The 16,941-nt window shown below is 41.5% G+C and overlaps 1 protein-coding gene across 2 annotated transcripts in view; it reads right to left on the reverse strand.

The window, feature by feature from the left end:
• LOC141257698 (regulator of microtubule dynamics protein 2-like) overlaps nucleotides 1-16,941 on the reverse strand; it is a 171,508-nt gene that overhangs the window by 121,535 nt on the left and 33,032 nt on the right. For both annotated transcript variants that reach the window (XM_073672549.1, XM_073672550.1), the window contains exons 3-5: nucleotides 11,232-11,430; nucleotides 9,765-9,867; nucleotides 1,441-1,501 (exon numbers count right to left, since the gene is read on the reverse strand). In XM_073672549.1, the coding sequence (XP_073528650.1) occupies nucleotides 1,441-1,501; nucleotides 9,765-9,867; nucleotides 11,232-11,430 (363 nt within the window). The remainder of the gene's footprint in view (nucleotides 1-1,440; nucleotides 1,502-9,764; nucleotides 9,868-11,231; nucleotides 11,431-16,941) is intronic.

Consider the following 16,941-nt stretch of genomic DNA (forward strand, 5'->3'; position numbering starts at 1 on the left):
ACCATCAAGAGCTACAAAGAAACTGGCTCACATGAGGACCGCCCCAGGAAAGGAAGACCAAGAGTCACCTCTGCTTCTGAGGATAAGTTTATCCGAGTCACCAGCCTCAGAAAATCGCAGGTTAACAGCAGCTCAGATTAGAGATCATGTCAATGCCACACAGAGTTCTAGCAGCAGACACATCTCTACAACAACTGTTAAGAGGAGACTTTGTGCAGCAGGCCTTCATGGTAAAATAGCTGCTAGGAAACCACTGCTAAGGACAGGCAACAAGCAGAAGAGACTTGTTTGGGCTAAAGAACACAAGGAATGGACATTAGACCAGTGGAAATCTGTGCTTTGGTCTGATGAGTCCAAATTTGAGATCTTTGGTTCCAACCACCGTGTCTTTGTGCGACGCAGAAAAGGTGAACGGATGGACGCTACATGCCTGGTTCCCACCGTGAAGCATGGAGGAGGAGGTGTGATGGTGCTTTGCTGGTGACACTGTTGGGGATTTATTCAAAATTGAAGGCATACTGAACCAGCATGGCTACCACAGCATCTTGCAGCGGCATGCTATTACATCCGGTTTGCATTTAGTTGGACCATCATTTATTTTTCAACAGGACAATGAACCCAAAAACACCTCCAGGCTGTGTAAGGGCTATTTGACCAAGACGGAGAGTGATGGGGTGCTACGCCAGATGACCTGGCCTCCACAGTCACCAGACCTGAACCCAATCGAGATGGTTTGGGGTGAGCTGGACCGCAGAGTGAAGGCAAAAGGGCCAACAAGTGCTAAGCATCTCTGGGAACTCCTTCAAGATTGTTGGAAGACCATTTCCGGTGACTACCTCTTGAAGCTCATCAAGAGAATGCCAAGAGTGTGCAAAGCAGTCACCAAAGCAAAAGGTGGCTACTTTGAAGAAGCTAGAATATAAGACATATTTTCAGTTGTTTCACACTTTTTTGTTAAGTATATAATTCCACATGTGTTAATTCATAGTTTTGATTCCTTCAGTGTGAATGTACAATTTTCATAGTCATGAAAATACAGAAAAATCTTTAAATGAGAAGGTGTGTCCAAACTTTGGGTCTGTACTGTACATATAGCTCTACAGTCGGTTTATGCTTCCGTAGAAGCCTTCTTAAAGTTTTGGCTCCATGTTTTTAATATGGGGATGAAATTAAAGCTTGGTGTGTTCATTTATATGAACAGTGAGTATATAAAATGTCCTAATCATATTTTTTTTATACATATTTTCTTCCTGGCAAAAAAAATTTGATTATTTGTCATTAATGGATTATTTCCAAAATTCCCTACCAAAAAATGACAGTAAAAAGGGGTTGTCTGAACCAAATCCTTACAAAATGAATTCTATTAATGAAGATACAATGTTCAGATAAGACAAGCATGACTACAAATAAGATACATCTGAGATGAGACCAATTACCCACCATCTGTGACTTCCAGCACTCTTGTCATCTAATTCAACAGCTTTGCCAGCAACATTCTTCCCTGTGAAAATTTAAGCATTATCATCATTAACATTATTACACATACACAGCAATACGTCCATGTTGATGACAGTCTGGCAAGTACTACAGACCAGCAGTAGGTGGCGATGTACTACATTCTTGAGTGTTAGCAGGTCTTTAAGCATTTTCTTAAGAACTCTGAAATAAGCTGTGATTGACTTGTATCCAGGGTCACATTATAAGGGGGAGGGTGTCAAGCAAGGCAAATACCATCACCATTCTCTCAGGATCATTAACAGCAGGGACCAACTGAAAAAAAAAACCTTGCTGCATCAGCAGTGATGGGCTAGGAAACCAGTTATTTTGGGATTGTCAATTAAGACTTGTAGTGCATAGGGAGGGGGAATTGGTTCAGTACTCTATAGTGGTATTCTAGAGCATTGTGGTCAAGGTTTCATCTTTTACCTAAAGTAATGTTCTTTAGGAGTGCACCACTCCTTTGCCTCCCGGGTTCCTGCTTGGCAGTGCGCTCTTCATGATTGACAGCTCAGACCAGCAATTTCTCATGTTGAAAGCATAGGCATATCAGAGGAGAGCAGGGAGACTGAAGCTGGTTAGATTCATGGATGCAGCCAGCTTCAAAGCAGTGCTTACAAACTCTATGGTAAAGATAGCAAGCAATTGTGTGCTTTTTGCCTAGGAAACTGGTCACCGCTGACTGACTGCAGAGGTGGCTTGTAACCTTAGAAATGAGCAGTATAAGATAGAATTAAAAATTCCTTTGTGCTTGAGAACATAGAGAAACATAGAGGATTTTTAATTGGAGCAAAGTTGCTTGTTTTTGCAATTTTAAGGAGTAACTGTCGATTTTTTTGTTCTATAAGTCAATATTACACGTGAAAATAAACCTTGTAAAATATCTTATTAGAGAAACTCACTACTTAATCCACTTGGATTGACTGATCATTCTCAAAAGTTCTCAATTAACTGTCTACAGTGAATACAGATTTTACCATTACTGAGATAGGAGATGACCGATTGGAGAACTGTAAAAAAGAAAAAATAGGGCTTGCACACCTTTACTATTGAATTAATGTACAGATGCACAAATACGCTATGTGGCCAATATACGAACATATACATACACGTTGCGCCAGCACACTACGATTAATGAATACATGAATTCCAATATTGCTGTAAATGTTAAAAACGTAAGGTACTTAGTTAGCATTTTTTGATTAAAGAGCGCAAAAGCCATCCAACCATGTCAAGGTATACTTAAATATTGATGGTCTCTATCAAATATGCCCTACCTGTGGATGTGCCAAGCCAGACCTCATCTGAATGCAGAGTTAAAAGAAAACCAGGCCTAGCTCGCAATTAAAACCGTGTCTGGGAAGGATGGGTGGATAAGGGTGCTGAGCCCTGAAGGGGGCTACACCCCCAAATATGTACAGGTGAGGTCTGGCTTAGCACATGGAGAGGTAGGACATATTTGATAGGGACCATCCATATTTAGGTACACCTTGACATGATTGGATGGCTTTTGTGCTCTTTGATCAAAAATGCTACACTAAGTACCTTACGTTCTTAACGCTTCCAGCAATATCCAAATTAATGTATTTATTAATTGCAGTGTGCTGACGCATCGTGTATGTATAAGTATGGAGAACAGTAACTGTCGTTTCAGAACTTGCAGCAGAAAATCTGTGTCTGCCTCCAGCTCCTCCACCTTCCCCATCCATAGAATTATAACCGTTATCTCCTATCTCGGTAATTGGGAAAATCTGTTTTCACTGAAGACAGATTTTACCCATAAAGTGAGAGCGAAAGATCAATTCAGGAGGAGGAAGAAGCTAATTTCTCAGATAAGAAATATTACAAAGTTTCTCATTTTCAAGTATATTATTGATTTATAAAATATAAATATGACAGCTATTCTTTAATCATTTACTATGATGATAAAACACCTTTCTTTTTATCTTGAGTCTTTTTCACTTTCTTTCCATTGTGAGGAAAAAAAAAAGAAGAGGTGGTTACCCCCAAAATGTGGTTTACATTCCTTGATGCAGGCAGCATGCATAGCAAATTAATTGATTGATCTCAGTGGGAGAAACAAAATAATAATCTTGTAGATATGATACCTTTTTATGGTGAACAAAAATAAAATGAGTGATGTTACAAGCAAGCTTTCGAGACTACTTAGGTCTCTTCATCAGACATGGTATAACAAAGTATCTGAAGAAACACAAATATATACACAAAAAGAGCAGTGACATGACATAATGAATGGACAGTTAAAAAACAAACAAACTGAGCTCAGAGAATGAATCCTTCATTATCTCAGATAAGTGGTGTGAAAGTTTTATTGACCCAATATCCATGTAAGATCAAGAACTGATGCCCTCCTGTCTCTGGAGCAGATTCCTCAGATTTTGTAGTGATACATAAATCCTTGTGACAGATTTGGCCCTGTGTGGACAGTATCAAAGACTGTCATGAATTTTTATTCCCAGCCCTGATTTAAAAAGGTCTTTCTGAGGCCACCATGGTGTTTGTGATAGGGTTGGAACATATTCGATTGCATCTGATGGCTTGGCTGTAGACAATAGAGTTTTTGGGACAGTTTCCATCCAAAACACAAACTCTATTGCCTATAGCCAAGCCATCACATACAATCGGATATGTTCCAACCCTATGGATAGAGACAAACACCTTGGTGGCCTCAGAAAGACCTTTTTAAATCAGGGCTACCATCCAAGAACCAGATTACAAGAGCCATCAGAATACCAAGGAATCATCTCCTACATTACAAAACTAAACAAGAAAGCAATCGGGAGCCTCTAGTAGTCACCTACAACCCAAATCTGGAGGCGCTAAAGGGAGCTGCACGGAAATTACAACCTTCACTACAAAAAGATGCCCGATTACATATTTTATATATTCCATATTTCCAGACCCCCCACTCCTGTGTTTTATGCAGCCCCCAAATCTAAGAAGCATCATTGTCAGAAGCTCCCTGTCCTCTCCACCAGCTACAGGAACCTTTCACTGCAACCAGAAAAAATGTAAAACCTGTCCATTTATAATGACCACAGACAAGATAAAGATTCCCAACTCACATCAGGAATACAAGATCCCAGGTACGTTCAGCTGTATCACATCTAATGTGATGTACTTAATTATATGTACCAAATGTCCAGCTGGGGGTCTGTATGTACGGGAGACAGGACAAAAACTCATCGCCACAAAATAAAAGAAGAAAGAATAGATCTACCTGTGGCAAAACATTTTTGCTTCCCTGAGCACAACATCATGGACATGAAATTACAGGTATTAAAAGGTAATCTCAAACCTCAGAGAGACAGAAGAGTCTGGGAATATAAACTTATTACAATCTTTGACACACTCAATGCAGGAATGAATGTGTCGCATGGATTTATGTCATTCTACATCAACTAAGGAATGTGCTCCTCGGACCTGTGGGATCATCACAAAACTCGACCAGACCTCAATCACATAACAATAAAACTTTCATACTCCTTATCTATGAACTGCTCCAATATTTAAGGCCACATTTGATTATCCCTTTCTCATACTCAAAGCTCTGCTTCACGTCACTTGTCTCATCTATTGCATTATTTCTGTGTCCTATTGTGTATAAATATGTGACTCTTCAGATTTCATGTTATACTATGCCTGATGAAGAGATTTGAGTAGTCTCGAAAGCTTGCAATTTGTTACCATCTTTTCAGTTAGCTATTAAAAAAGTATCAACCACTGGGGACTCTCAAATCTTAATATTTTCTTTGTCGGTAATTGTGTAGCGATGAGATCTCATCCACGGTCTCAGTCTATGTCCTGTTTCTCTAACATACAGACTCCCAATAGGACATATAGTGCACAGAATTAAGTACACTGCACTGGAAGAGTAACATCATTCTGGGGACATTCCAATCTGCTCCAGAGAGAGGAGGGCATCAGGTCTGATCTTACATGGACAATGGGACAATAAAACTTTCACACCACTTATCTGAGCTAAGGAAGGATTGACTCTCTGAGCTCAGTTTGTTTGTTTGTTAAATGTCCATTTATTATGCCTGGTCTCTGCTCTTTATGTATACTTGTGTTTCTTCAGATACTTTGTTATACCATGTCTGATGAAGAGATCTAAGAAGTCTTGAAAGCTTGCTTTTAACAGCACTCATTTTACTTTTGTTAGCCGCTAAAAAGGTATAATAATGACAAGATTACTATTTTGTTTCTCCTACTGTGAATAATCAATCTTTTTTCAACTGTCTAACACGGTACCAAAATTTTTTTTTTTTAGTAAACACATGAGAACTATAGAAAGAAAACTAAGAAGCTCACATGAGACAGTTTCCTTAATATGATCGAACATAGAAGATACTGTATACAGCGGTGCCACCTAGTAGCTATTCCACACTACAAATGAAAACTACAATAGTAGTAGAGTAATTACAATTACATACAAATAACACAATTGTGCAAATCAAGTGCATTCAGCACAAACTAATAACTTGGCATTGCCACTGACTGGTTACTGCAGGCCAAATGTCCTAGGCACCCTATCCAATAGCACATCTGTCTGTTCCTTGGTGCTTGTCTGCTTCAGCTACACTTATGCCGGATGCAACACGGACAGCATCGGCATGCTATTTTTTGCAGATCCATAAACAAAGTATGATCATTTACTCACACTATACAAATGTGTATTAAGAGATTATAGGATTTACAGCTAAAGTTTTGATTTTTTTTTAAAGATTACTTCTGTCTCATTGTTGTGATGTCATTTTCCTTTTTAGTAAACTGGAAGAAAATGGCTGTCAGCTATAAGGACGAAAATTGTGTTTGACATTGTTTTATCCATTTGTGTGTTAGTTTTTAACATTTGCTGGGCCAAATGTTTTGCATATTTTGTCAAGGGTAGCCGAATTTTGCCTAAAATTATTATTTTTTTAATGTGTGTTTTTAGGTTAAGACATGGCGAAGAAAGCCAAATTTATCACCGGGTGTCAGGAAGCTTATTATTCTGAGAGTGAAGTCAGGCAAAAGTCAAAAAGAGGGAGCTATGAGATTCACCTGTTCTCAGAGTCAAGTGTCACATATATTAAAGAAAGAAATGAAGACAAAGAAAGAAAATTATGGAACAGCTGACAAACCTAGAAGTGGACGACCACGGAAAACTTCCTTCAAAGTTGATCACATTAAGAAAAAGTCAGTATCTGATGTCCTTTCATTTTGTGCAAAATCTGTTGAGCACTTTTATGAAGAACATGGTCTCAAAGTGAGTCGCCAAACTGTGGTACGACGGCTAAGAGAAGTAGGGCTGAATGCAAGAGTTCCAGTCAAGAAGCCTTTCATCTCTGCAAAGAACCGGAAGGGCCGACTTGAGTTTGCCAAAGAACACAGCCAATGGAAAGAGACAGATTGGTCTAAGATGTTGTAGTCGGATGAATCAAAGTTCAATCTGTTTGGTAGTGATGCCAAGCACTATATATACCACCCAATTGGAATACGTAATGATGTATACTACCAAACACCTAGAGCTAAACATGGTGGTGGCAATGTCATGGTTTGGGGCTGCTTTTCTGCATCTGCCATTGGCTCTCTGCATAGAATTGCTGGAAATATGAATGCCATCATGTACAAGGATATACTGGAGAATATAGTGATGCCACATGGTAAAACTAAAGTAGGCAGGGGATGGAAATTCCAGCAAGACAATGATGCTAAGCACACATCCAATTTAGTCAAAAAATGTTCAGAAAAATGTTTGCCTGTTGCAATGGCCAAGTCAATCACCTGATTTAAACCCTATAGAGAACCTTTCGGATGAGTTAGGGCGACGAGTTGGGGCCGGCGTACCCATAGCAATAAAGATTAATTGTTTGCAATTTTCAAATGGAATGGAACAAGATCCCTCATGATGTCTTGAATACCCTAGTGGCTTCAATGCCCTGTCGGTGTAGTGCAGTAATTAAAGCCAAGGGTTATGCTATAAAATGCTAAGTTATGAATTACTCTCTATGTTGTGATCAATAAATAGTATATGCAAAACGTTTGGCAGTTTTCTTTAATTAAATGACCATACCTACATACAGTGGGTACAGAAAGTATTCAGACCCCTTTAAATTTTTCACTCTTTGTTTCATTGCAGCCATTAGGTAAATTCTAAAAAGTTCATTTTTTTTTCTCATTATAGTACACTCTGTACCCCATCTTGACTGAAAAAAACAGAAATGTAGAATTTTTTGCAAATTTATTAAAAAAGAAAAACTGAAATATCCCATGGTCATAAGTATTCAGACCCTTTGTTCAGTACTGAGTAGCAGCACCCTTTTGAGCTAGTACAGCCATGAGTCTTCTTGGGAATGATGCAACAAGTTTTTCACACCTGCATTTGGGGATCCTCTGCCATTCTTCCCTGCAGATCCTCTCCAGTTCCGTCAGGTTGGATGGTGAACGTTGGTGGACAGCCATTTTCAGGTCTCTCCAGTGATGCTCAATTGGGTTTAGGTCAGGGCTCTGGCTGGGCCAGTCAAGAATGGTCACAGAGTTGTTCTGAAGCCACTCCTTTGTTATTTTAGCTGTGTGCTTAGGGTCATTGTCTTGTTGGAGGGTGAACCTTCGGCTAAGTCTGAGGTCCAGAGAACTCTGGAAGAGGTTTTCATCCAGGATATCTCTCTACTTGGCCGCATTCATGTTTCCTTCAATTACAACCAGTCGTCCTGTCCCTGCAGCTGAAAAACACCCCCATAGCATGATGCTGCCACCACGTTTCACTGTTGGGATTGTATTGGGCAGGTGATGAGCAGTGCCTGGTTTTCTCCACACATAGAACTTTTTGGTGATAATTCTAAGTGATATCTTCGTCTCATCAGACCGGAGAATCTTATTTCTCATAGTCTGGGAGTACTTCATGTGCAAACTCTATGCGGGCTTTCATATGTCTTGCACTGAGGAGAGGCTTCCGTCGGGCCACTCTGCCATAAAGGCCCGACTGGTGGAGGGCTGCAGTGATAACGACTTTGTGGAACTTTTTCCCATCTCTGGAGCTCAGCCATAGTGATCTTGGGGTTCGTCTTCACCTCTCTCACCAAGGCTCTTCTCCCACGATTGCTCAGTTTGGCTGGACAGCCAGGTCTAGGAAGACTTCTGGTGGTCCCAAACTTATTCCATTTAAGGATTATGGAGGCCACTGTGCTCTTAGGAACCTTGAGTAATGCAGAAATTCTTTTGTAACCTTGGCCAGATCTGTGCCTTGCCACAATTCTGTCTCTGAGCTCCTTGGGCAGTTCCTTTGAGCTCATGATTCTCATTTGGTCTGACATGCACTGTGAGATATGAGGTCTTATATAGACAGGTGTGTGCCTTTCCAAATCAAGTCCTATCAGTTTAATTAAACACAGCTGGACTCGAATGAAGGAGTAGAACCATCTCAAGGAGGATCAAAAGGAAATGGACAGCATGTGACTTAAATATGAGTGTCTGAGCAAAGGGTCTGAATACTTATGACCATGTGATATTTCAGGGTTTTTTTTTTTTAATAAATTAGCAAAAATTTCTACATTTCTGTTTTTTTTCAGTCAAGATGGGGTGTAGACTGTACTTCAATGAGGAAAAAAATTAACTTTTTAGAATTTACCAAATGGCTGCAATGAAACAGAGTGAAAAATTTAAAGGGTTCTGAATACTTTCCGTACCCACTGTATATATTCAAAAACATTTTGGTCAAAATTAAGGTCTCACATGACGGCAACTTCATGCACTTTCAATTCATCACCAGGAAAATGGCATCACAAGAACCAGACAGATCACAAAACTTTTGGTCACCAATGTATGCCGCTTTCTTCTCTTTACTTTTCCAAGAGTTATCATCACTTATTTTACTTTGGGTAATAACTTAGCATTTAATTTATTTTCTGAGGAATATGGGGGTTATCAGTGATCATGCCCCCCAAAATGATATTTCAGCTTATAAAGACACCAGTATGTGAAAAATACCATTCATGGAAAAAAATAAAATAAATCATTGATTGCCAATTGGCAGCAGCAGTCATGTGTCACAATCTCAAGTCACCCACTAGGAGCAGCAGCATCGATGTCCGGCGCGGCTGCGTAAGGCAAGCATACATGGCTTTTATTTCCTGTGGGGCACTGAATTAATTAACCTCAGGATGTCCAGTTGTGGACAACCCCTTTAAGATTGCAAATATGTAACATAAAAAGAAACCGGAGACGTTGATGTTTCCTGCACTATATTGGAAAGCTCCTCTTACCGTCGGCAGCATAGGTTCTCTTCTCTTCTACAATATTTGTCAGATAAAACATGTCGCTGTACGCCCGCGCCAGCCTCCAGAGGAATTCAACCTTATTTCCATACTGAAAAGACAAATGCAAAACTTCTTAAAACACGACAAACTCATCCCAAACTGAAATGTCTAACCAGAGCTGAAGGTGGAGAAAATATTAAATATGCAAAACAAATATACATATCACATGGTCATTATCATCCTTGACCCCTTTCCACCACGTCCAATTTTTTGTTTCTACACGTTCATTTTTCCTTCTCTTCTTCCAAGATCTATAACTTTTTTACTTTTCCATCAACATTTGCCATTTGATCACTTGTTCTATATACTGCAAAACTACTGTTGCAATACCACCGTATAGCCATACAGACCCAAAATGAAGTTTTCCTATTAGGACCAGCCACTGACTGAGCTTCAAAGGAGGAAAAAGAGGCTTTCGGCAGGCTTCCTGCTGCTATGACAACCCACTGGCACCCTGAGATTGATCTTTGGGGGCCCATAGGGAGCCGGTAACCATGTGCATTGGCAATCGCGCCATTTAAGTAACTGACAGCAATTGTAGCAATAGTTTAAAGGGCTTGGGTTATAAGGATGAACCCAGTCTATATGACCTATTAAAGAGGATATCCCACATAGTAAATTTTAATTAACAGATCTTGGAATGATATTAAGTTCCACAATTGGATGTGTTAATTTTTTTTCCTGTGCTGAGATAATCTTATAAATGTGCTCCTGCTATGTAATGTTTTATTTGTGCAATTCAAACATGCAGGAACATGGTTGGTATATACCACAGCTCCTGGAAAGGGAAGTACACATAAGAGTATACAATCCACATAGAAGGGGCTCACAACTGCTTCTTTCTGTGAGGCAACACATGTCCCTGCCTGTTTTATCACAGGAGCAAGTGTTTTGGCTAGTTTCCACCCTTTGGGCTCATGATAAATCAGGTCAGTGATGATGGAACTCTGGTAGTCGCTAATCTCATATGTCACTTGATTTAAAATGAGCTCATAAGACTGGAGATGTGGAAGAAACACTCACACCTGTGCTAAAATTGGCAGGGAAATGAGTTACCTCATAGAAAGAAGCAGCTGTTAGCACGTGCTGTGTCATCTGTAAACTCACTTATCATAAGTGACTTCTGTTTCTACCCCTGGCCAGGAGCTGTGATATGCGCCATGAACTTGAGCAGACAAAGCATATATAACATTACATAACACAGGCACATTTATACGATAATCTCAAAGGAAAACATTTTAACACATTCAATTGTAGAACTTATTATTATATCAAGATATTTTAATTAAAATGCACTTTGTAAATGGGACATCCCTTTTAAGGATTTATGAATATGGTAAAGATGATCTTACATCATGAGCCAGAATGGCGAGCAATACTGGGCCTCTCCATGGCATTTTGTCGTTCATATACCTTTTCCTGCTTGTTAAGCAACATCCTGAACCCGTCCTGCTTCTCGGACTCTGTCCCATTGTGGCTAGTATCTGCTTGCTTAAGAAGAAAATGTAATTCAGCTTGTTCTTCAGGGATTTTAGCAGTCTGTGAAGGGACAAGTCCCACTCCAGGCTCATCCTCTGATTCTACTTCTGTGTCAGTCTGAGCAGTGAGATATCTGCAGAAAGATCATGGAAAACTATAAATGTACATAAATTACCGTTTGCTTTAATTTTTCACAAAATATTTTTGCATTTTTAAAGATTACCATGAACATGTGACAGCTGCGTTATATCAACAGCACCTATCCCATAAATGCCCAGCAGCTTGGCCACAGCATGCAGGCTGAGAAAGGAGAGAAGACACAGCTCTCTCCATTCACTTCTTTTGACATTACATAAATAGCTCCCATAGTTAAAGGGAATCTGTCAGCAGGTTTTTCCTGTGTACTCTGAAGACAGCATGCTGTAGGGGTTAAAACACAGATTTCAGGAATGCCTCTCTTATCAAGCTGAGTGGTTTTGTTTGCTTACAATGATTGTTTCCAGCACCAGGATCTTATCATTGCTGTGACTAGCTAGTTGAATGAGCCCTGATCCAGCAAGGTCCCCTCCTGTGATAGCCACCTCACTGTCTATGGACATTGCATATACAGAGCCTGGGGTGGGCGGGGTTAGCTTCCTCAGCTCTGCTGTATTGCTAAATCTAAAAACTCTGTGTGAGAACTGCTGCACCCAGAAATCTAAGTGATACATTGTTGGATTCAGCTTCTCTTTGCCTACATCATGCTGCTCTCAAAAGAGGTAGCAAAAACCTACTGACAGATTCCCATTAAATGGGATGTATAATGAACGTGCACAGGCACGACTCCATTCATCCTTTGTATATGGCAGACAGGAAATGGGAAAACCTTGTATTGAAAACATGCATGTGTCCCAGATATGGCAATTTGGGTAGTATAATACCAGCATGCCAAATTTTTATATCTATTCTGCTTTCAAAATTCAGTAAGTGAATTCTTTTGAGTTGAATGTGGTTCACAGGACGTAAAAGGTGGGGGATCTCTGTCAAAGCATGTGGCCTGGATCCACATGGCTGCACATTAAGAAGCATGGAGGCGCATAGGTGATTGATTGATTGATTGATAGATTGTGCCTGCAGTTGCATTTGTTACTTTAATCTTGTACAACCCCACCAGATCTTACCAGGCAATCATTTAACTAATTCTCCAGAAACAGCACCATGGTTACATACTCTCCAACAGTCCTGCAAACTCTGGCAATGTTCCCAGACAGCACAAGAATAGGATATAAAAAGTCCCATGGTTTAGCACTCAAATGTTGGCAAATATCTGTAGCAAGGTTTGTATTAATAGTGACCTTGCTTTAACTAATTATCTGAAGATTAAAACATCCCAATGTCAGAGAGAAATCCATGTTTTAATGGAGCCTCTGAGATCTTATTTTGTGCCTAAGGGTGTGTGCACACGTAGCGTTTTTGCAGCGTTTCCGTGACGGTTTTTCCGAGGCAGAAACGCAGCGAAAATGCTTGTTAATCGGTCTTCCAGCTATTGCAATGGTAATCCTGATGTGCTGTTCACACGATGCGGAAATTTTCGCTCAGGATTACCATTGAGGAAACAACCGCAGCAAGTCCATTGTGTGCGTGTTTCCGCCATGAATTCGCGCCCATTCAGGTCTATTGAACTGCAGCAAATCCACAGATATAATATGCATACCAGCGGATTTGCTGCGTTTTAAATTAAAGCCAATGGGTGCGAATTTGCGGCAGAAACGCGCTGCGGGAGGTACCCGGGTCGGCAGAGGAGTAATACTACTCCTCTCACCTGAACGCAGCTCCCGCTGAGAGAGAGCGGCACGGCTGAGAGGAGCAGTAGTCTCCTCGGCAGAGTACCACGCGGTGTAAAAAAAAAAGCTAAAAAGAAATAAAAAAAACACTATACTCACATCCTCGGCGACCTGATCAGGTAGGCGGTACACTGCCGGGAGCGCGCTCGTTCCCATCGGTGTACTGCGCTGCCAGGACCTGCGGTCACGTGAGCTCTCAGCTGAAGAGCAGCTGAGAGCTCACGTGACCTCACCGTGGGAACATTCTCAATGGTGGTGAGCTCACTGGGGCTGATCAGCTGATCTTCAGCTGATGAACCCCAGTGACCTCACTCCTGCAGCAGCAATGTATACTGACAGGAGTGATTGTACACTCCTGTCAGTATACATTGATGTCTTCTACAACAGTGACATCAGTGATTGCTGATGTCACTGCTGTAGAAGTGACACGGATCGCCGAGGGACAATTGTTGGCGGTATTCGCGGACTACGTCGTGACGGCGGACAGGTGAGGGATATGATTGTTTTTATTTTACGTTTTTTTCAGAAGATAGAGGGATTCGGGGACAGTAAAATAAAAAAAAAAATTTTTTAAAACCATGTGTTTTTTATTTCATTAAAATATTTTATTCTGGCCGTGTATTTATTGAAAAAGCGGCGACAACTTTACTACACGGTTAGTAATGGAGGGCGTCTTATAGACGCCCTCCATTACTAACCTGGGCTTCACGTCAGCTGCCAATACAAGGCTGAGGTGAACCCCAAGCACATTACCCAACTCGCCACCGCTACAGGGCAGTGGGAAGAGTGGAGGCTAAGAGCCAGATTTGGTGCATCTTATGGATGCGCCATTTCTGGGACTGCTGTGGGGTGATATTAATAGCCGCAGAGGGGGCTAGTATCCATGACCCCTTCCCTGGCTATTAATATCAGCCCGCAGCTGTCTAGTTTAGCCTTTGCTGGTTAGATTTTATAAGGGGACCCCACGTAAATTTTTTTCTGAGGTCTTCCTGTAATCTAGCCAGTAAAGGCTAAACAAACAGCTGTGGGCTGACATTAATAGCTAGGGAACATTGTTTGCTAATGGCCCCTTCCCCGGCTACCAATATCAGCCCCCAGCAGTCGGCTTTCCCTCTGCTGGTTATAAAAATGATGCATGAGCCCACACCATTCTTTTTTTTTTTTTTTAATTTTAGGCTCTGTGCCCACGATCCGGTTGTAGCAGCGTTTTGGACGCGTCCAAAACATTGCATTCTACTGAACGCAGGTAAATCCACATGTTCACTGAACCATGCGTATTTACCGCATCCAATACATTCTAGTGGTCAAATTTCTGTTGCAGAGACTAGCGACTCCACAAGAGAATTTGACTTGCTGCGGTCCTGAAAGAAATGCCGCATGTCAGTGTCCACAGGTGATTTCTAGAAATCCCATCCACTATGCTGTAACATGCGGACACTGCGGGTTTGACGCTGTATAAACACTCAGCATCAAACCTGCAGCGGCTCCTGAAAGTGGCCACGTACCTAAACTTACCCGCAGCATGTCAATTTCTGTAGCGGACACGCTAGTCTCCACTGCAGATTTTGACCGATTGAAGTGTCATTATATGCAGTGGATTCACATGTACTGACAACAAAATTGCGGCATTAGAACACCGCATTTTGGATGCAGCAAAAATACGCTGCGTCCAAAGCGCTGCTGAGTGCTGATCGGGGGGACGTAGAGGCTAACTAAACAGCTGTGAGCTGTTAATAATAGCCAGGGACCAAGTTTGCCTAATGCCACCTTTCTAGGCTAAAAGTAGCAGCTCACAGCTGCCCAGTAATAACATGAATGGAAATACTAATGAGATTGGGTGAATGGGATTAGCGGACACCTAGCTCTTTTGTTTGGTGATGACAAGGTGTCAATCAGACCCTTTCATCACCAAACCTAATTAAAGTAAAGTAAAGAGTTAAATAAACACACAAATACGGAGTAAACACTTTATTTGAAATACAACAGACACATTCTTTAACCATTTAAATATACTCACCCCAGTTCTGACTGTAATCCAAAAAGCAATGTCCCAGCAAATAACTTTATTTAGCTCCAAAAGGCATTCATTGATGTACAAAAACGCTTCAAAAAATGATTGAAAAACGCATAAAAACGCGTCAAAAGCGCACGTTTTTTCTGCAGCGTTTTTCCTGCCAAGGCGACTGTAGAGCATGGCACTCCTGGATGGTGGTGCACAAGTAGGATCCTGCCCCTTACAATAAGATCAGTGCGCTCTTTCCACAGTTGTGATGACGCATTCCATTTGCACGATAACGAGTGTTAAATATTAAATTAGGTCATATAAAATGACCATGGCCGGGCACTCATTACGGGTGGAAGAAAGGCGATTCCGGCAGCCAAATAGGAAAGGGTTCTTTACAATTAGAGCAGTCAGACTATGGAATGCCCGACTACAAGAGGTAATAATGGCAGACACTAGAACAGATTTTAAAAAAGGGCTGGATGATTTCCTCGATACACATTTGGGTTATAGTTAAATTTGTGAATTGGTGGACGAAGGTTGAACTTGATGGGCCTAGTTCTTTTTTCAACCTATGTACCGTATTTTTCAGACTATATGACGTGCCTTTTTCCTCCCAAATTTTGGAGGAAAGTGGGGGGTGCGTCTTGTAGTCCGAATGTATACTTGATGCTGTGGCTGTGGATGGGCGTGGAGTGGCAGCGGCAGAGGAGCGGGGCACAGAGGGCAGGAGCCGGCGCCTAGAGCTCTTGCGTATGCCTGCTGTTAAAAGAAAATGAATATTCACTGCTCCCGTGCCCATGTGTGTGTAGAGCACTGAATATTCATTCTCCTTAATAGCGCGCACAGTGTTAGCCCAGCCGCCAGCTTCTTGCAGCGGCTCGGCAGTCACGTGTGCCCGCTATTAAAAAGCATGAATATTCACTACTCCCCACTCCCATGGGAGTAACGGGAATTATATCGGCCAGAAACCAGCCCTGGTAGCATGTGAGTTAAAATGAACAACAGACGTGTGGATTCGTGGATCGAGACAAAAGACCAGCCCAAGGTTAAATTATATATTTAATCGCCTTAAGGGCACACTAGACAATACACTATATACATAAGGGTTATACATACATAATGGTAAGAGATGCAAATATAATAGTAGTGGTACAAACGTATGTAGATATTAAAAGTCAGTTACCAGTCAGATGAAAGGCCTGTCTTGTGGGGGAGGGGCTGCCACATGGGAGGCTTGTGGTTCCCTCTGTTGGGTGATTTCTCCCACACAATCGTCGCGACCTCCCAGAGAAAAAGCTAGAGGCCAAAAGCTGCAGGAGCATTTTAACCCCTCAGGGTCACCCCCCTTCTGCCCCCTCGGCTGAACTCAAATCTCCACCCCTGGCTTCTAGCAGCTAGAAACTCCAGAAACTAAGATGGGTCATAACTAGTGATGAGCGCGCATGCTCGTTACTCGAGATTTACGAGCATGCTCGGGTGTTCTCCGAGTATCTTCAGTGTGCCTGGGTGCTATGTTTGAGTCACTCCGTGCGCATGATTTGTGACTGTTTGACAGCTTTAATACATGTGAGGAATGCCTCTTTCTTAAGACATTCCTCACATGTATTAAAGCTGTCAAACAGTCGCAAATCATGCACACGGAGTGTCTCAAACATAACACCCGAGAACACTGAAGATACTCGGCGAGCACACGAGCATGCTCGCCGAATGGGTTAACAGCATACTCGCTCATCACTAGTCATAACTCCTTAATGGATGGTCCTAGGGAGCCGGTTCTGGTGTCATCAGATCCAGCCGGGCACTTGCTAAGTGTGGA

This window comes from Phyllobates terribilis, unplaced genomic scaffold (genome assembly GCF_046119375.1).
Source record: "Phyllobates terribilis strain yellow unplaced genomic scaffold, ASM4611937v1 Scaffold_3__8_contigs__length_932513732, whole genome shotgun sequence".
NCBI lineage: Eukaryota > Metazoa > Chordata > Amphibia > Anura > Dendrobatidae > Phyllobates > Phyllobates terribilis.